Below are 22,349 nucleotides of genomic sequence, written 5' to 3' on the forward strand. Positions count from 1 at the left end.
CATCTCTACACTGATGACACCCAATTATATACCTCTTCCCATCACATTACACCCGATATGAGACAAAACACCAGTGATTGTCTATCCGCTCTTTAACATCATGTCCTTTCTCTATCTGAAACTGAAACTTTCAAAGACTGTTTAAATCTACTAACCTACCTAAACCTGAAGTCTTCATCTTAGTGTGTAGTACTACAATAACTCTTAGGCAGTACACCAGTTATCTTTAGGTTATGTTTTTACTGTCGATCTGATTCACTCTCGTCTTGACTACTGTAACACATTACTAATCAGACCTCCCCACACTAAACTCTCCCCTCTCCAATCTATCATGAGTGCAGCAGCAGCCAGGCTCATATCTCTGACCATCCTCTACACTAATAACTCTCCCCTCTCCAATCTATCATGAATGCAGCAGCCAGGCTCATATCTCTGACCATCCTCTACATTAATAACTCTCCGCTTTGCCAGTGATTCACTGGATTTCCATTCCCTTTAGAATACAATTTTAATTTATCACTCTCACCCACAAAGCTACACACCCTTACATCTACCCCCTTATCTCTGTCTACCACCCTACCCATGCCATACATTCTGCCAATGACCTAAGACTAATATCCTCCATAATCTGAACCTCCCACTCCCGTTTCCAATGCTTTTCTCGTGCTGCACCAGTGCTCTGGAATGCGCTACCCCAGGCAATAAGATTACTTGTCAATGTCCACAGTTTTAAGCGTACTCTAAAAACACATCTTTTTAGACAGGCTTATCACATTAGGGTGGGGATCTGTTACAAATTTTGCATCGGGGTCCAGGAGCTTCAAGTTACACCTCTGGAAGAAGCTCAAACAGTCTATATACTTTGTAGCCAACCTTAGGATGACAGTATCAACCATTCAATGCTAGACTATTGGCATACAGTTGTGCCTTGGTATACCAAGAGGGTTATATTTTAGCAAGTAAATACATGAATTTTTACTATAAAAGCATATTCCACTTTACGTTGTTGAAACATTATCTGTAAAAATGGAAATGCTCTCTATATAAATTATATTAGTTTTCAGCAAACAACTCATTTAGCACACAATCTCAGGTCATCGTTTTTCATTTATTAAGCAGTCAGTAATAGTTTGTGATATAAAAAGTTACACTTCTCTAAGGAGACAGCACTTCTGTACCTGTAGCTCAGGCACAGCAGTAGTGTAAAAGCTGTACGCAAGTCAACCCTGTGGGATATCTGATTTTTCAGTCTCCAGACTCTCGCCTCTCCAATCATAGATAGATTGCTTTCTGACAGAAAAACAGTGCTGCTTGTGCTTGGGTTCCAATTGTGAGGCTGCTTTATCACTGTGTTATTGAAGTCAGATCGCCTAGCACGCTATCAGCCAAGCTTTATTCTAAGGAACTGTTTTTACCAGTTAAGCTGTTTGTTCTATTTAATACTACTGTATCTATACCATGCAATGTCACAAGAGAAGTTAAAAAAAAAAGTAGAGGAAAAGGAATGTATTAAAGAACAAAAATCCCTGTGTGGAAGCCCAATTATAATCAGCTAGCAAAGAAACAGTAATAAGAAAAAACTGAAAAAAATGTATAGTAATGTAAAAAATTGTAAGAATGTTTTTCCATACTTTTTTTTTTTTTACATTTTTATATATTTTTTTATTATTTTTTTTTAATTATTATTTGCAATAAGATTGAAATTATGTGGTGCTAATGCACCTAATTGTCTGATACTGAAAAGTATCACATATAATGTAGCTATAACCGGTGTACTGTAAGATACCAGCTCACAACTAGCTCTTCCACAAAGATATTTTTATATTGGCCTCCCATCTATTCTATTTTTTTTTAAAGAAGAATAGCAGAGAGACAACAGACACTAAAATTCAATTGTGAATGCAGAGCACACAGGTGCTTAACAGAAGGTGATGTCCAACAGGAACAAAGATTTAGAAAGTAGAGCATGCTTTATTTCTTATTCCATAACTATTATCTGCTTCTATAACACAGACTTTGTGTTGTGCATCTGTAAACTCTATTAGTATGAAATGTAGCCACTCTTAAAGAATAATATTATTTTACTAATGAATAAGTGCATATCAATTGCAAAAGATGATTTATTAACACTAAGAAGATAAGGGTCCAAGCATTGTTCTTCATACTTTCTAATGAATAATGTATTTTCAGTGATGTTTGCTAACAAGAAGCCTAATCCGCTTGAGTAGGGCAAGGGTTCCTCCTCCACCCCCTTCCCATAAACCTTGGGCCAATTTCCGAAAGTCATGGAAATGCAGTCCTTATGGGAAATCTTGCATCGGTTCTTACCTCTCAATACCAAAGACTCATAGCAGCACGCATACAGATACATTATAGAATATGTCTGTATTAGATTTGACTTCTTGGAATACAAATTTATACCCCTAATCCAAGCCTCATATGGTCTGCAAAGGCCATCAGTATCTACAGGGCCCTTGTGGATTACTTAGCAAATGTAATTTCTATCCAGGTAAAATTGATGGATAACCCTTTCCCTTTTTTTAGTAGTGAAAACAAAACGATTATTTTTTTAAGTCGCCGGCTGTGATAAATAGTCATTTTCTTGCACAACTTTTATACCCCTCTATGATTAGAAGTCACTTTTTTTTTCCCTCTGTCACTTTCCGTATGAGAATAAGACAGATAAAACCAGGCTTGAAAATGAATGAAGCATCTGCTAATCTCAGGCAATTTAAGCCTTCAATGGTGAGATATAAATACAAAGTTCAGCCAAGCTACATATGCAGGTTTTGGTGTCTATGACCATTAAAAATGTTTATAATATAAAGCATCTTAACATTAGTTCTACCTTATGGGGTTGTCCATTCTTGAGACAGTTAAGAACGCTGCCAGATTTGCTGTATAAGAAGAACACACAATAAGCGTGAAGAGCCACCAGCTTCCCATCACAATCCGCATAGCTACTGAATTTGCCACCGATTCCCCACCTAAAAATAACACAGACAATATTGTGAGGTTATTAAATATCTTTTTCTTTAGGAAGAAAATAGAAATAATCGATCAAAACCATAAATACTCAAGTGTTACTTGTTCCAAATAATGAGAGAGTCATGTTTTATAACAAAGGTCAACTCTCATTGGGTTGTATACCATGACCCAGATACATTTGCACTCAATGAAGCATGGAATGAAACATCTGCACCTGAGATGATGGAGGCCATTAGGTTATAGGAAAGGTACAGAAGGGAAATGTTGTTTTATTTAATATATTTTATTATGGCTTGGAATGGGTTACAATATGGAAAGTAAAATTTTAATAAAAGCAACAACAAGGAGAATAAAACACAACATTTTATCATATTTAATACAGTCTTTTTTTTTTAGTTAAATAAAATCTGAGTTGTTCAAGCAATCTCTCTATGCTATCTATTTTCACATCATATGGAAAGCAATTCACCAAAAACAGGAAATGACTAGAGATAAGGCATGTGAATGCAGCATTTTATTTTTAATATTCTATATTGTGGTCTTAGGGTATATCATGAGTATCAGCGTCGTTATATCTGTTTATTTGAGAAGCAATGTAATAACCTATAAGTTATTGCAAAGTAAAACTGGAATGACATATTAAAATTGGCATTGTAATCATACACCGGACACTACGACATGTCATGTCTGTGCCAATGCAGTATTAAGAGCTTGGTATTTATGTCAATTGCCTTTGTTAACCTCTCTAACTTTTGTGTCAACTTCTACTACACTAGATTTCCTCAAAATCTCTTTATCGAAATACTAAAGACTGATACAGAATATTGTAACTATTAGGCTGTGTTCACACGACCTATTTTCAGACGCAATGGAGGTGTTTTACGCCTCGAATTACATCTGAAAAAACGGCTCCAATACGTCGGCAAACATCTGCCCATTACTTTCAATGGCGTTTACGATGTACTGTGCCGACGACCTGTCATTTTACGCGTCGCTGTCAAAAGACGGCTCGTAAAATTACAGCCTCGTCAAAAGAAGTGCAGGACACTTCTTGGGACGTTTTTGGAGCCGTTTTCTCATAGACTCCAATGAAAACAGCTCCAAAAACAGCCGTAAAAACTCAGCAACGCATTAAATGACAGGTCGTCGGCACAGTACATCGTAAAGCCCATTGAAAGTAATGGGCAGATGTTTGCCGACGTATTGGAGCCGTTTTTTCAGACGTAATTCGAGGCGTAAAACGCCTCCATTACGTCTGAAAATAGGTCGTGTGAACCCAGCCTAAAACTGCATGAGCTGGTCACCAGCCAGTAACTGTGTATGACAGACATGAAGTGTATTAGAGTGTAAGGAGTGTAGAAATCTAAAATATCCATAGAAATTGTTTGCTCTATGATAATTAAGACAAACAACCAGAAGAAAAAACGTTGAGAAGATGTGGCAATAGAATATGAATAGAATATGAAGACAATGTCACACTTCTGACGTAATTATTATTGAGACTGTACACCAAACATTAGAATTCTTTGTACTCAGCCCATTTACACGAATGGCAATGAATAAGACCTGTCATTTGACATAGACCACATGTATTCTGACATATAGTTAATAAAAACTTTAAAGGAGTATTCCGATCTGAGACTGATGTCACGCTACTCTCTATGGAGCACAAGGTTGCCGCTATTCTATAAATCAGGCCTCCATAATGATACTAACGTAGTAAAGTTCTGACAACAACAATAACATGCAACATAATTAAGAACTTACCTTGCTGAACAAATGCCCCATATACAATCCATATGGCACTGTGCAGTGTAGAGGAAGTGGATGGACTTGCTTGCGATGAACTTTGAGCTCTAACTGCTTGAATGCGGTTCAGGACAAATATTAGCACACCAACTACTGGTATGACAGCAGCAATGCAAGCCCAGACCGCAAAGTCAAAAGGTGCAAAAAGCGAGAAAATATTTATTCTTTCCTCAGGTTTCTTAATGAGAATTCCTACTGAGTAATCCAAGTAACGTTTGCTGAAATCCACTACGCTCTCCCTCCCAGGCGTTATTGTGATCGCTGACACAGCAATGTCGGCTCTCTATAAAAACATTGACAGTAATTAAAATACATCACAACCAACCATCAATATTCTACACATTAACCTGAAGATGGATTCATTAATAACATTATAAAAATAAAAAATAAAACACATGCTACACATGATTCTTTTGGATAGAAACATTCAAATTGATCAAAATGTAATCTTAACGTAGCACGCGTTTTTCAACTATGGGGAAAAAAAACATTCTAGGTCATTTCAATTTAAACAATAAAAGACATTATGGCATTAAAACAGTTTTGAGGATTTTATGTGAATAAAGATAGATCATTGGTAATGAATTCAATCTCTAATACAATTAGTCTTTTCAATTTCTCACCATTTTTAATTTCGTCGTTAGTCAAAGGAAATGTTATTGTTTAATTCCAAAAATGAAAACCTATATACACTTCATACAACTTACAACTAAGTTTGCTACTCCTCATTCCGCGACTGTAAACAGATCTAGAAAATTGTAAATAACACTGTAGCATAAACAGTTATCCATCTTTCCAGTAAATGTTGGGCATTAAAGGGGTTGTCCACTACAGAACAACTGATGACCTATCCACCAGATAGGTCATTAGTATATCATCAGTGCGGGTCTGACACCCGGACCCAGCACCGATCAGCTGCTCTGGTGGCTCCGGATGTTATTGCATTTGGCTCCGTACATTGCATAGTGGCCGTGCTGCAGAACTGCAGCTCTGCTCCTATTCACTTGAATAGGAGCAGAGCTGCAATAATGCAACTCAGCCACTATTCCATGGCCGGAGCCAACTGCTTCCGGCATGTACGTCTGGTGCCCGGAGGCAGCCGGAGCGGCTTAACAGTGTGGGGTCCGGGTGTCGTGCCCGCACCGATAATATACTGATGACCTATCTGGTGAATAGGTCATCAGTTGTCCAATAGTGGACAACCCCTATAAAGAACTTTAATACAGATTAAAACGGTGTATAGTTAAGACACTTTATACTTTGTTTTTTAATTCGTCACCATTTTCAATATCTCAGAGATCCTAAAAATAAAATAACCTATTAAACCTTATTGATGATATGTCCTTTGTAATCAGTGATAATAAGAATTTATAGTGTCTAGATGAAGAATCAGTCTTCAAGATCATTTCCTCTGGTCAACTCAAGGAACTCCAGTCCAACATTGTCAGTAGGATTGTAGCTATACAGGGTACAGAGGTGACAATTGAAGGATCCCAAATGCCCCTATGCCACATACAAAAGACATAAGTATTATAAATGACATGGTAGTAGGGAAGCACTTTTATCAATTTTGCATTGGGACCCAGAAGCTTAAACGTTATATATATATATATATTAAACCTATAAATACATAGAAGCTGTATTTTGTGCTGAAACACAAATCCGTCAGGTCAGCGGGACTGACGGCTTCAGTGACAGCGAGTCCTATGTGTCTCTGACAAGCAGAATCCACCTGTTATCGATCACATCTAAGTTCATGACTCAGATGTGATCAATAACAGCTGGAAGTAAAAAAGTAAAAAAAAAATTTTAAAATAAAAAACAATTTAAAAGTTGCATTTTAAACACCATAATACATTGTTATATATATATATATATATATATATATATATATATATATATATACCAGAAACAAACATATAATAGGAGCAGCACTGTGCAAAAAAACAAAAACAGCTGGTGCTAAGCTTCAAATAACAGGGAGTGACGTTCTCCCAGTAAGGAATATGGAAAAAATCGAGCAAAGAAGCAGCACTCAATAGCAAAAAATGAAATTTATTCACCCAACACAGCTGTGTTGGGTGAATAAATTTCATATTTTGCTATTGAGTGCTGCTTCTTTGCTCGATTTTTTCTATATATATATATATATATATATATATATATATATATATATATATATATAAAGTGTTCAAAGGTTTATACTTAAATTTGAATATAAGTAATTAACAAAATGTAAAAAAAATATAGAGGGCGCATTACAGTATGTAAAGCCTGCTTACCGCAGAAATCGCCTTCAAACTTCTTTTAAGACCGGTCTCGGCTTGTCCAGCGCACCTTCCCCTAATGCCCGGGGACATAGTGTCAGAAAGCGAGATCTCACTAGGTATTGTGAGATCTTGTGTTCTGGCACTGTATGCTGCTGGAGTTTATGAATTCTAGCATATACAGCTGTCAAACTGTATACAACTACCCATAAAATCCAGCGACATAAAGTGTCAGAACGCGAGCTCTCGCTAGTTATTGCAAGATCTTTTGTATTTAAACTATATGCTGCTGAAGATTGTGAATTACAGCAGTATATATCTACACCTATCTATGTTATAATTCTTAAACTTTAGTAGCATACGGAGCAAGAACACAAGATCTCACGATAACTAGCAATATCTCACGTTCTGACAGTATGCCGGGGATTATGCTGGGTATGCTGAAACCAACCTTACAGGGGGTTCAAAGACAACTCCTGCGGTGAGTCAGTTTATTTACATACTGTACATGCGCCCTGTAAATAATTTTCTTTACATTTTTATATTTACTTATATTTAAACAATTATCTATTTTTGTGGTGGGAATTTATTTTTTTTTTTCACAGAAATGACCTACACATGAAAGGTTCTTGCTAATGTCCATCCTATTTTTTTCATTTCTTAATTGGCACATGTCAAGAGCTAAAACCCCTTTTCCCATTGTCATAGCTGCATGATAAATATATTTTTTGCAGGATAGTTGTAGTTTGGGTTGCAGTTACTTTATTAAGTAACTTTAATTTTCATTTTTGTTGCAGGGGGATGGGAAAAAAAAACCCCAGCAATTCCAATTGCAATTTATTTACATTGTTTATCGTGCGTAACATGTTAATCTTTTTCTACCAGTCAGTATGAATATGACCATGCCAAATATAAATCTTGTTTTATAGTTTAGTGTTTTTGCACATTGAAAGCACGGTTTAAAATAAAGCTTTTTGTGTCGCCGCATTCCAAATACTAGAAAGTTTTTATTTTTCAATCGACAAAGGCCTTATGAGGGCTTGTTTTTTTTTGTGGGCTGAGTTGTGGTTTTTCTTGGTACCATTTTGGGACACATATTATTTATTGAAAACATTTAGAAAATTTGTTTGGGAATAGGGAACCCCCCCTCCCCCCAAGAAAATCCACCATTTTTGTTTATTTTACCTTGTGCGCCATGTGATATAAATGTTATATTAACTTTATTTTATGATTATAACTGTAGGGCTACCAAATATGTTATCAATATATACTAAATATAATATGTTTCTCTGATTTTGGTCGTTCTAGCAGGTGCCCGTCTGTCAATGACAGCCGTCTCCCACTGCTGATCACACAGGGACATCTCCTGTGCCCGTGGGATCATCCTGACTTAAATGTATGTCATGGAGCCTCTAGCAAAGAGCTTGTTCACATCATAGTCAGGTTCCGTTAGGTGAACGAAAAACCCAAACGGAAATCAACGCTTATGTGAACAGGCCATACAAGAAACCATGATGTACAATTACGACATGCAGCTTTAAAAGGGTTACAGTTATTTAATTGTGGCTCGCCCATGTGTTTTACTGTAATATACACTCGGAGAAGATGATCTAAAATATCCACATAATGAGGCTCATATATAAAAATAATATAATTGAAGAGAGAGGTACTATCTAAAGTAACCAGTCAGATTTCAGTTTTTACAGTGCAGGCTGAAAAATGAAAGGGGTGATGTGACTGGTTGTTTCTTGCAACTCTTCTACTCTTTGATGTCTCAAGTATTTAGACATATAGGCCAGAGGCCCATTTTGTTCTGCTATTGGGATATTAGAATGAACAGAGCTCAAAAATCATAGCATTAAGAGGAAAATATATTTTTATCTCTTTTGTAGTTTTAGTTTGCGTTACAAAACATATTTACATATTTCGCACTTTTAGCCTCAGGTATGTACAGAGGTCTAACGTCTTACCTTATTAATGAGTTCTCCGATCATACCATTCCAAGAGCCATTGGGAAGCGGATGCCCATATTTTCCATCAGGAACTTGGTAAATGTCATATTTAAAACCAAGGTTTTGAGATAAAGCGTCCAGAACATCTATTGAGAAACCTTTATATTTCTTTGGTTGACCAAGTATATTCTCTGCAACCATTACAAAAGGCTCCTCCTAAAAAAGTAATAAAAATGTCCAGTTAATAAATACCAGCGCTATATTCAAGGTCATCCATCTTTCCTCATTCAACTGATGAATAATATCCACACTCTTTCCCCTACTTTCTCAGGTCGCAGTTTTCATTAAAAAAAGAGCCTCTGAAAAATGAGAGCTTGAAGCTGATTGGTTGCTATGGGCAGCTGCTCTATTTTTTCTTTGCACCAGTTTTAATAAATCTCACTCATTGTATTTAAGAACTCCCATTTTTAGATATGATCCAAAGCCAGAGAACCAGACATCTGTTTAAATTGACTGAACCTTAAGGGTTTGTTCCCACACGGGTTGGATACGCTGCGTAAAATGACGCAGCGTATCCAAACAAGAACCCGCATGGAAATTCCGGCAGAAAAATCAAACAAAATTGTGGTGCAGTTTTCTGTCTGGAATTTCTGCTGCGGGAACCGGGCTTTAAAAAAAAAAAAAAAAGCCAATGCTTACCGCCTGGCGTTTTCATAGCACTGTGTCCCTCTGTTCTTCATGCAGTCCGGATTCCTGGGATGATGCTGCAGACCATGTGACCGCTGCAGACGGTGATTGGCTGCAGCAGTCACATGAGATGAAACGTCATCCCCGGTCAGCCTGGACAGAGAACAGAGGAATGTGACTCTATGACATAGCCCAGGGGTAAGTATTAACTTTTTTTTTATTAATTTAAACCAAAAAAGAGTTATTATTATTTCTGATTTGCAATTCTTGCAGCGGAATCGCAGCAATTCCGAAGCAAAATTCGCATAATTTGCTGTTTCTTGTGGGATTTATCCCCCTATTGAATTCAATGGGGAAAGCTTGCAACAAAAGAGCAATGTTTCTGTAGCATAAATTGACATGCTGCAGATTTAAAAATCACACCAGAGGTAATTTTGAATTCCAGCTGATTTTTTCTGCAGCGTGTTCATAAAATTTGTTCAATTCTCATCCATTTTGCTGCTACTGTAAACGCTGCATATTTTACCGCACAGAATTCCATCGTGGAAATTTTGCAGCGTTTATGCTACGTGGTAACTCAAGCTAGCAAGACAAATAAAAGGGAATTGCTGACTGGTTACTATGGTAACATTGTAAACTAAACCTTTGAGCAATGTTGATGAATAAAAATTACTGACTTATAATAATAGGTGGGTCATGATTAACGGATCAAATGCTCATCTACTATATCTTTTTAAATGTAGATTCATTTTTAGGGTATGTTCACACGCTTAGCAAAAAACGTCTGAAAGTACGGCACTGGTTTCAAGGGAAAACAGCTCCTTAATTTCAGCCGTTTTTTTTTAGCAACCCGCGTTCTATAGAGTCAATGAAAAACGTCTCCAAAAATCTCTCTGGTTAGTCGGAACAGAACAGTTTTTCCCATTGAAATCAATGGGCAGATGGTTGTAGGCGTTTAGCTTCCGATTTTTTCGGCCGTTTACTGCACAAAAAATGGCTGAAATTAAGCTGTGTGCACATACCCTTATTGTCAAAAAATTTAATTGTCTGGTAATTAAAATAGAAGAACGATACTCTTTATATACTAATAACAGTTAATATCCATACTCTTTCAGTTTTTCCCATTGAAATCAATGGGCAGATGGTTGTAGGCGTTTTGCTTCCGATTTTTCGGCCGTTTACGGCACAAAAAATGGTTGAAATTAAGCTGTGTGCACATAGCCTTATTGTCAAAAAATTTAATTGTATGGTAATTAAAAGTGAAAAACGATACTCTTCATATACTAGGATCATTATTCTTTAAATATTTTTTTTTTCTTGTTCGTTTCAAGCTGAAAGTCATGTGTTGTGTTGTGAAGTGTTGTGTGAAAAGGTTGTCTCTTCTGGATAATATGTATTTGATCCCTTGCTGATTTTGTAAGTTTGCCCACTGTCAAAGACATGAACAGTCTAGAATATTTAGGATAGGTTAATTTAACCAGTGAGAGATAGATTGTATAAAAAAAAAAAAAGAAAATCACATTGTCAAAAATATATATATTTATTTTCATTGTGCACAGAGAAATAAGTATTTGATCCCTTTGGCAAACAAGACTTAATACGTGGTGGCAAAACCCTTGTTGGCAAGCACAGCATTTAGACGTTTTTTGTAGTTGATGATGAGGTGTGCACACATGTTAGATGGAATTTTGGCCCACTCCTCTTTGCAGATCATCTGTAAATCATTACGATTTCGAGGCTGTCGCTTGGCAACTCGGATCTTCAGCTCCCTCCATAAGTTTTCGATGGGATTAACGTCTGGAGACTGGCTAGGCCACTCCATGACCTTAATGTGCTTCTTTTTGAGCCACTCCTTTGTTGCTTGGCTGTATGTTCGGGTCATTGTCGTGCTGGAAGACCCAGCCACGAGCCATTTTTAATGTCCTGGTGGAGGGAAGGAGGTTGTCATTCAGGATTTGACGGTACATGGCTCCATCCATTCTCCCATTGATGCAGTGAAGTAGTCCTGTTCCCTTAGCAGAGAAACACCCCCAAAACATAATGTTTCCACCTCCATGCTTGACAGTGGGGACGATGTTCTTTGGGTCATAGGCAGCATTTCTCTTCCTCCAAACACGGCGAGTTGAGTTAATGCCAAAGAGCTCAATTTTAGTCTCATCTGACCACAGCACCTTCTCCCAATGTTCATTTCCAAACTTCAGATGGGCCTTTACATGTGCCTTCTTGAGCAGGGGGACCTTGCGGGCACTGCAGGGTTTTAATCCATTATGTGTTACCAATGGTGTTCTTGGTGACTGTGGTCCCAGCTGCCTTGAGATCATTAACAAGTTCCCCCCGTGTAGTTTTCGGCTGAGCTCTCACCTTCCTCAGGATCAAGAATACCCCACGAGGTGAGATTTTGCATGGAGCCCCAGATCGATGTCGATTGACAGTCATTTTGTATGTCTTCCATTTTCTTACTATTGCACCAACAGTTGTCTCCTTCTCACCCAGCGTCTTACTTATGGTTTTGTAGCCCATTCCAGCCTTGTGCAGGTCTATGATCTTGTCCCTGACATCCTTAGAAAGCTCTTTGGTCTTGCCCATGTTGTTAGAGTCAGACTGATTAATTGAGTCTGTGGACAGGAGTCTTTTATACAGGTGACCATTTAAGACAGCTGTCGTTAATGCAGGCACCAAGTTGATTTGGAGTGTGTAACTGGTCTGGAGGAGGCTGAACTCTTAATGGTTGGTAGGGGATCAAATACTTATTTCTCTGTGCACAATGAAAATAAATATATATAATTTTGACTATGTGATTTTCTGTTTTTTGTTTATATAATCTATCTCTCACTGGTAAAATTAACCTAGCCTAAAAATTCTAGACTGTTCATGACTTTGACAGTGGGCAAACTTACAAAATCAGCAAGGGATCAAATACTTATTTCCTTCACTGTGTATATATATATATATATATATATATATATATATATATATATATATATACATATATATATATATATATATATATATATATATATACATATATATATATATATATATATATATATATATATATATATATATGCACACACACATACAGTATACATATATTGCATTTTATGTAAATTTATGTGGATGCAATAAAAGCTTATGTATTATTAAATCTTGTTAAAGTGGAAATAGGCACATTGAGACGTTTTACATTTTTCAGAAGCATACCAGGATAGTCACTACTTTCAATGTTAATCCTTGCAGGTCATTGTCCAGTCGTTTTTCTTGCAGGCTTCCGTTAAGGCCTCGTAAGGAATCCCAGGTTGCCAGCTGTAACAATATTACAATATATTTTAAAATAGCATTACAAAAAATTAATGCGCAATACTAAACTATACAAGTAACACATTTTTTGGGAAATTAGACTATTTCTTATTCTATTACTAAACTTTTTTTTATATTTTTTGGTCCATGGGGACTACGTAAATTCTGAGATTGTTAGATCACTTATGCAATACTTGGGTATTGCAATATATTGCGTTTATCTCTACTCTACTTTGGTAGCGCACATTTGATGTAACCGTATTTCAGATGCCGCTTAGGCCTCATGCACACGACCGTAGTGTGCACAGGCCGTGATTTGCGGATAGGATGGCCACGGAGTGTCGCCCGTGTCCGCCCGCAAATCACGGCCTGTGCAGATTGTCGTGTGCATTAATTTCAACGAGCCTGGACCGCAAAATATGGCCGTAACAAAACCTATCTTAATATGTCCTATCTTTTTGCGGTCCAGGCTCCCGGGCAATCCACGAACCGTGGAAACCACGGTCGTGTGCATTGGCCCATTGAAATGAATGGGGCCACAAAAATGCTGGGCCTACAGGCAATAATGTTCATGGGCCCCTTACAAACCACCTTAGCTACAATTTACAAACATTTGGGTTAACAAAGTACAGAAATACAGACACGTTCTCAATGCTTGGCCAACTGACAAAAATATTAGTCCCATAGGTGCTCATACTGTATAGCTGACAATAAGTATCTTCTAATTGTGCAAGAAACAAAATCTATAAGAAGTCTGAAACACCAACGACTGAAATTACAACTGAAAATGGCACACAATCACTACACACAACAATTCTTTCACAATAAGATGGCCATTTATTATTCAGTTTATGACTGGTAGAAATTGCACAGGTTAAAAAGTTACAATCCAAAATGAAAACAGGAAAGAAAAGTGAGCGTTGACAAGATGGAAATGTACTGTTAGACTCAAAAAAGGTGCAAATTAGTGCCGCAAATGTACTACTGCTCAAATTAGGACTAAAACGAATTCCAAGTGTAACAGAATTTTTCAGAGGCATGCGCCTTTTGAAGTAGATCAGTCAAATATTTATGCTGCTACTTATTAGCTAGTGTTAAGTAGTTTAGGATTATTTAGAAATTATACCTGAGGTGCACGACTAGCGCTACAAGTATGAGTCCAAGTATATTTATATATTTATCCTACCCCACTCTCGGGCCGCTGATTGATATTTTTTGCCCGATGCACACGACCGTTTCTGTTCTGTGGACCGCAAAACACGGATACTAGTGGTTTCAGTGTGCTTTTTATTTTTTTTGTGGACCCTTAGGGCATGGCCACACGTAGCGTATTTCTTCCGCAACTGTCCGCATCAATGCCGCACAGAATCTGCGTTGCAGATTCTGTTGCGGATCTGCCCAAAATGGGCAATAAATTGATGCGGACTAGCCGCTGCGTATTGAGGTGAAAGTACTTTCCCTTCTCTCTATCAGTGCAGGATAGAGAGAAGGGACAGCAATTTCCCTAATGAAAGTAAACAAATTTCATACTTACCGGCCGTTGTCTTGGTGACGCGTCCCTCTTTCGGCATCCAGCCCGACCTCCCTGGATGACGCCTGTGATTGGCTGCTGTCGTCACTTAGACTGAAACGTCATCCTGGGAAACCGGACTGGAGGAAGAAGCAGGGAGTTATCGGTAAGTATGAACCTCTATTTTTTTTACAGGTTGCTGGATATTGTGATCGGTAGTCACTGTCCAGGGTGCAGAAACAGTTACTGCCGATCGTTTAACTTTTTCAGCACCTTGGACAGTGACTATTTACTGACGTCGCCTAGCAACGCTCCCGTAATTATGGGTGCACACACGTAGTCACCCGTAATTATGGGTGCACACACGTAGTCACCCGTAATTACGGTAGCCCCATTGACTTCCTCAGTCTGGCTGTAGACCTAGAAATACATAGGTCCAGCCAGAATGAAGAAATGTCATGTTAAAAAACCAATACGCTCCGCAGCACACATAACATCTACATAACATCTGCGGACTTCATTGCGGAATTTTGAATCTCCATTGAAGTCAATGGAGAAATTCCGCAATGAGTCCGCAACAAGTCCGCCACACGTCCGCAACAACCATTGTATGCTGCGGACACCAAATTCCGCACCGCAGCCTATGCTCCGCAGCGGAATTGTCCGCAACGTGCAAACGAACCCAACCACAAAGCTGTGGAAGGCAATGGAGAAACGTGTACGCTGCAGATTTCCGCTGCGGAGTGTCAGCAGCGGAATTCCAGAGCAAATCCGCTACGTGTGGCCTTGCCCTTACACTAGAATGAGTGAGATGGATCGCAAATACAGAAAAGAATAGGACCTGTTCTATAATTTGCAGAATGGAACACGGATCCGCAAAAAATTGATGTGTGCATGGCCCCATAGAATTGAAAGGTTTAGTATGCTATCAACCAAAAAAAACAAAACAGATATGAAACTGAAGAAAACAACAGTCGTGAGCATGTGCCCTAAGGCCATGTTCAGACGTGGCGGAATTTTTCAGCTGAAAATTTTACTGCAGATTAGGTGCGAATTTGCAGCAACATTTGCATATTTGACAGGTAATTCAGATGTTGTGGATATCACAGCGGACTTGCTGCAGATTTCAGCCTTTGCAATGCAAATGCTGAATTCCGCAGTGAAATTCCGCTGCTTCTCTAAACATAATGTGCATGATGCGGAGGGAAAATTCTGCACCGCAGCCTAAATTACGCACAGTAAGGGCAAGTTCACATGTGGCAGAATTGTTGTTGAATTCCGCTGCGGACAATCCGCAGTGGAATTCTGCAGCGGCCGTTTTTTACATTTGTTTCTATACATTCGTAGGGTATGTGCACACGTAGTGACCAAAAACGTCTGAAAATACGGAGCTGTTTTCAAGGGAAAACAGCCCTTGATTTTCAGACGTTTTTTGAGCAACTCGCGTTTTTCGCTGCGTTTTTCGCTGCGTTTTCGCTGCGTTTTTTATGTCCGTTTTTCGAGCTGTTTTCATTGGAGTCTATGAGAAAACGGCTCCAAAAACGTCCAAAGTAGTGTCCTGCACTTCGTTGACGAGGCAGTCATTTTACGCGTCGTCATTTGACAGCTGTCAAACGACGACGCGTAAATGACAGGTCGTCTGCACAGTACGTCAGCAAACCCATTCAAATGAATGGGCAGATGTTTGCCGACGTATTGGAGCCGTATTTTCAGACGTAAAACGAGGCATAATACACCTTGTTCACGTCTGAAAATAGGTCGTGTGAACCCAGCCGTAGGAAAGTTAGTTCAGACGTTGCAGAAAATAACTGTGCGGAAATCAGGCTGCGGTGCAGAATTTTCCCTCCGCAGCATGCACATTATGTTGTGGAGAAGCAGCAGAATTTCACTGCGGATTTCAACCTTTGCAATGCAAAAACTGAAATTTATGGCAAGTCCGCTGTGATATCTGCAACGTCTGAATTAGGGCATGACCAGACGTGGCGGAATTGCTCTGGAATTCCGCTGCTGACAGTCCGCTGCGGAAATCCGCAGTGTACACGTTTCTCCATAGCTTTCCACAGCTTTTTAGTTGTGTTCGCTTACACGTAGCGGACAATTCCGCTGCGGAGCATAGGCTGCGGTGCGGAATTTGGTGTCCGCAGCATACACTGACTGTTGCGGACGTGTAGCGGACGTGTAGCGGACTTGTTGCGGACTCATTGCGGAATTTCTCCATTGACTTCAATGCAGAGTCAAAATTCCGCAATGAAGTCTGCAGATGTTATGCAGATGTTATGTGTGCTGCGGAGCGTATTGGTTTTACGAACATGATCTTTTTTCATTCTGGCTGGACCTATGTATTTCTAGGTCTACAGCCAGACTGAGGTCCCATGCACACTAACGTAAAAACGCCTGTAATCACGGGCCATTATTACGGCACGGGCAGGCCCATAGAGGTCAATGGGGCTCCCGTAATTATGGATGACTACGTATGTGCACCCGTAATTACAGGAGCGTTGCTAGGCGATGTCAGTAAATAGTCACTGTCCAGGGTGCTGAAAGAGTTAAGCGATCGGCAGTTACTGTTTCAGCACCCTGGACAGTGACTTCCGATCACAATATACATCAACCTGTAAAAAAAATAGAAGTTCATACTTACCGAGAACTCCCTGCTTCTTCCTCCAGTCCGGCCTCCCGGGAAGACGTTTCAGTCCAAGTGACGGCTGCAGCCAATCACAGGCTGCAGTGGTCACATGGACTGCCGCGTCATCCAGGGAGGTTGGGCTGGATGTCAAGAGAGGGACGCGTCACCAAGGCAACGGCCGGGTAAGTATGAAATTATTTTACTTTTACTAGGGAAAGGGCTGTCCCTTCTCTCTATCCTGCACTGATAGAGAGCAGGGAAGTACTTTCACCTCAATACGCAATGGCAAGTCCGCATCAATTTAATGCCCATGTTAGGCAGAGCCGTAACAGAATCTGCAACGCAGATTATGTGTGGCATTGATGCGGACAGTGGCGGAAAAAATATGCCACATCTGGTCATGCCCTTACCTGTCAAATATGCAAATGTTGCTGCAGATTCGTTGTGTAATTGCCCCAAATCTGCACAAACATTTGCAGCGGAAAAATTCTGCCACATCAGAACTAACTTTCCTCAATATGTATAGAAATAAATGTAAAAAACGGCTGCTGCAGAATTTCACTGTGGACTGTCCGCACCGGAATTCAACAGCAATTCCGCCACGTGTGAACGTGGCCTTATAGGGAAAAAAGTGTCAATTATAGGGTGAGGGGGTAAGTTCTAAATTCTCCTAAACTACTTAAAATTATGTAATTATTGACAGCAGGCTAAAATCAGCATGTCTGTCACTTCTTTATGTTGCCCTCAGATAGGGCAACATAAATATCCGACATATGTGATTTAATAAATTTAATTGGTACAAAATACGCCATTGCTAATAAATGTGGGCCAATAGCTTTTGCTAATTGGTTCGTAATATAGTAGCTTCAATAGGGGCTAGGGCATTACTATCAAGGCAATGCAGAGACATAGGCAGGTCATACACTATGCAATATTTTAACCCATTACAACAATTCAGCTTAAAATCATCTTATTATAGGGGGCTATAAAACTTTCTTGACCAAGAGGCTTGAATACCGATTACAAATATACAATCCTTCCCTACTTCAAGGGTGCAGTCAAACATGGCAGATTTTGTTGCATAAATTTTCTGGGTCTGAAAATCAGTTCCATTCATCTGAATAGAACTTGCAAAATTCCACGCACCTGCTGCAGAAACAACCCCATTCATATGTATGGAACTCATTTTTCAGTCGCAGAAAATTTCTGCACCAAAATCTGCCATATGAGAATCTACCCAAAGGCCTTGTTCACATAGTGCAAATTTTATGCAGATTATGCATGCTTTTTTTTTTTTGGTTTGCCAAAGCCAGAATTGGATCCAGGAGAGGAGACTCCAATGCTTCCCTTTATATATTTTTCTGCTTAGCTTCTGTTCCTGGTATTAGCTTAAAAAAATACATGCAAAATCTGAAGCAAATCTTCACTGTGTGAACAAGTCCCAAAGGTTTAGACACACGGCATTGCATCTATACAGGCCCTGCACAGCAGATTAAAAAGTACTTGCGGTTCCACAATTTAGGGCATGGCCAGACGTGGCGGAATTGCTCTGGAATTCCGCTGCAGAAACTCTGCAGCGGAAATCCGCAGCGTACACGTTTCTCCATTGCCTTCCACAGCTTTTTAGTAGGGTTCGTTTGCACGTTGCGGACAATTCCGCTGCGGAGCATAGGCTGCGGTGCGGAACTTTGTGTCCGTAGCATTCAATGGTTGTTGCGGACGTGTGGCGGACTGGTTGCGGACTCATTGCGGAATTTCTCCATTGACTTCAATGGAGATTCAAAATTCCACAATGAAGTCCGCAGATGTTATGTAGATGTTATGTATGCTGCGGAGCGTATTGGTTTTACTAACATGACATTTCTTCATTCTGGCTGGACCTATGTATTTCTAGGTCTACAGCCAGACTGAGGAAGTCAATGGGGCTACCGTAACTACGGGTGACTACGTGTGTGCACCCGTAATTACGGGTGACTACATGTGTGCACCCGTAATTCCAGGTGACTACGTGTGTGCACCCGTAATTACGGGAGCATTGCTAGGCGACGTCAGTAAATAGTTACTGTCCAGGGTGCTTAAAGAGTTAAGTGATCGGCAGTAACTGTTTCTGCACCCTGGACAGTGACTACCGATCACAATATACATCAACCTGTAAAAAAAATAGAAGTTCATACTTACCGATAACTCCCTGCTTCTTCCTCCAGTCCGGCTTCCCAGGATGACGTTTCAGTCTAAGCCAATCACAGGCTGCAGCCAATCACAGGCTGCAGCGGTCACATGGACTGCCGCGTTATCCAGGGAGGTCGGGCTGTATGCCGAAAGAGGGACGCGTCACCAAGACAACGGCCGGTAAGTATGAAATTCTTTTACTTTCACTAGGGAAAGTGCTGTCCCTTCTCTCTATCCTGCACTGATAGAGAGAAGGGAAGTACTTTCACCTCAATACGCAACGGCAAGTCCGCATCAATTTAATTGCCATTTTGGGCAGAGCCGCAACAGAATCTGCAACGCAGATTCTGTGCGGCCTTGATGCGGACAGTTGCGGAAGAAATACGCCACGTCTGGGCATGCCCTTAGGCTAGCAGAGGCACTCTATCTGCCTCCATATGATGTCTTTGTGAAGCACCATATTCTCACCTAGAAGCAATGCTGCTAGGGAAGAATACCTACACAATACAGCATATGCAATAACTTTTTTCCTCACTGATCAATACAATAAAAACCTCCATGAGGCCTATTTGAAAAATATTAATTTCAAGAATGAGGCGGTTTCATCTTATTGTGTATTGCCTTCAATAGAAGGATGTGTCCAGAACAAATAGGATACTAACCCGCAATTTTTGAAGAAATACAATCACAGATATTTTTTTTTTATCATTTTGTGCCTTTTAATTGCCTACTGAAACAAAATGTAAAGGCCCATAGTAAAGGGGCCAGTAATCAGGAAAATAAGCGTTCAAACAAACGCTCATTCACGATAATTGCCCTGTGTAAACAGGACAATGATCAACCGATAATTGAGCAAACGATCATTTATCAGCTAATCTGATATTTTATGCAGCCAAAACCATGGTCGCTAGTGAGCAGCACTTTCTGTGTAAACAGGCGATGTGCTTCCGACATGATGCAAATGCATTGGGGACAATCAATATGAATAACGATTGTTTGTGCCCATACATTAACGTTGCTCCTGGTATATAAAGCCAACGAGCACCGATCAACGTGCTGTTTCGGCCATGTAAAATCACCTTAAATCCTAACTTAGCCTCTACAGATCTTGCACATTATAACTTGACTCTGATAAGGTGCTTCATATCACACAACAGAAGGCATTGAAAAAGTTAAAAAAAAGGATCTTTCCACAGTGTATTTAACATATTAAGAGTCAATATAAATTGTTAAACTTGTATTATCTTTTTCTAAAACCTCTCCAACTGAAATGATATAGCTGTCATATCTTTCTCTTTTATGGGCTAGAAAAAGCACCCTCCATACTGCAAACAGAATATTTTATAATCCCCCCCGCCCCATTTCTTGCACAAAGACAAGCAATGCTGAGCAAAACAGTCCATCAAAGAGGAAACAAAAATGTCAAGATAATTTTATGGTTTTCTATATTTCAATTCATCCGTAAATACACAATGTGCCTTTCATTGCAGGGATGGGAATATCCTCCATTGATCAGTAATAAAGGCACATCATAAGTGCAGAGAGGAGGGGAGATAGGAAATAATAAAATGCTTTACTTGAATCTCTCATCTAAATCCTATTGTTCCAGATCACTTCCTTTCTGCATAAATGTAGGAAGATTAGGAGACCAATCGTTTGTTTGTTATGATGCGATTTGGTTGTATAGGTTTGTATATCTTTTGACTGTTCGTTTCTTTTTTCCAATACTTCTCAAGTAACTAATTTCCAGCACTAGTAAGCAGAATGTGCTACCATCCCTTGACACAAAATGACACAGCTAGGCTACGTTCACACGTGGCAGAATTTTTCAGCTGCAAATGCTGCTGCAGATTCGGGGCAATTACGCAACGAATCTGCACCAACATTTGCATATTTAACAGGTAATTCAGATGTTGCCGATATCACAGCGGACTTGTCACAGATTTCAGTTTTTGCATTGCAAAGGTTGAAATCCGCAGTGAAATTCCGCTTCTTCTCCACAACATAATGATCATGCTGCGGAGGGGAAATTCTGCACTGCAGCCTAATTTCCACACAGTTATTTTCCGCAATGTCTGTACTAAGTTTCCTATAAATTTAAAGAAACAAATTAAAAAAACGGCTGTTGCAGAATTCCACTGTGGACTGTCCGCAGAGGAGTTCAACAGCAATTCCGCCTCGTGGACCCCGGCCCTAGAGATCACACACTTTGTTATAAACGACTATTTCCAACACAGAGGTAGATATGGGATCTCTACAGTATTAAAACATTAAAGGATATGTATGTGTTTGCTACCAATTTTTTTGTGTTACGACAATGCATCCAAAATTCAAATGAAGCAACTTTGCAAATAGTCTTCATTAAAACCAACAGTTTTATCTCTACAGCTCTTCTACAGGCCCGTGTCTCCATGGTAACAGACTACAAATAAACCTGTGTAGTCTAATCCTGCAGTAATTCCTCCTTCTATCTGTCCCCTATTTCTTTGTTACATACATCAAGAAGTTAGTAAGAAGTAGGGCACATAAGGATGAGAGTATGACTATACAAATTTTGTTAATTATCTGTTACTATGGAAGCACAAAGGACTGCAATTTTGCTTCATTTCTCATTTTATATACTTCTGAGCAATAAAAAAAAAGTGGGTGTGAAGGTGGACATAGCTTTTTATTGTAAGTTCCCCTAAATTATTTTCTGTAAAACTAGGGTAGCATGAGTAATATAGAAAAATATTTTGAGAATTTGTCAATTTAAAGACGTGTGGCATATACTTAGGTATAGTGTGTATATTAGTGTGTATACTACTATTATCATTATCATAGTTTGGCATGGATGTCCTATTAGAACTTCTGTGAAAAAGAAACATTTTTGTAGTTCTGCATTTCTACACGGTTTCTTTATGTGATCTCTAATCAGAAACGCGTAATGTCTGCCCTTTCTTAAAGTCGCAAAATGTCATAAACCTTATTTTAACATTTTTCAAGTAAAACTTTCCCATCATATCCACTCACATAAAACCTACCAATTCAAAGAGGCAAAAAAA

General features: G+C 39.2%; 1 protein-coding gene across 2 annotated transcripts in view; it reads right to left on the reverse strand.

The window, feature by feature from the left end:
• Positions 1–22,349, reverse strand: part of GRID1 (glutamate ionotropic receptor delta type subunit 1) — an 832,880-nt gene that overhangs the window by 117,511 nt on the left and 693,020 nt on the right. For both annotated transcript variants that reach the window (XM_075841706.1, XM_075841707.1), the window contains exons 9-12: positions 12,905–13,006; positions 9,035–9,232; positions 4,756–5,080; positions 2,849–2,987 (exon numbers count right to left, since the gene is read on the reverse strand). In XM_075841706.1, the coding sequence (XP_075697821.1) occupies positions 2,849–2,987; positions 4,756–5,080; positions 9,035–9,232; positions 12,905–13,006 (764 nt within the window). The remainder of the gene's footprint in view (positions 1–2,848; positions 2,988–4,755; positions 5,081–9,034; positions 9,233–12,904; positions 13,007–22,349) is intronic.

This window comes from Rhinoderma darwinii, chromosome 11 (assembly GCF_050947455.1).
Source record: "Rhinoderma darwinii isolate aRhiDar2 chromosome 11, aRhiDar2.hap1, whole genome shotgun sequence".
Taxonomy (NCBI): Eukaryota; Metazoa; Chordata; class Amphibia; order Anura; family Rhinodermatidae; genus Rhinoderma; species Rhinoderma darwinii.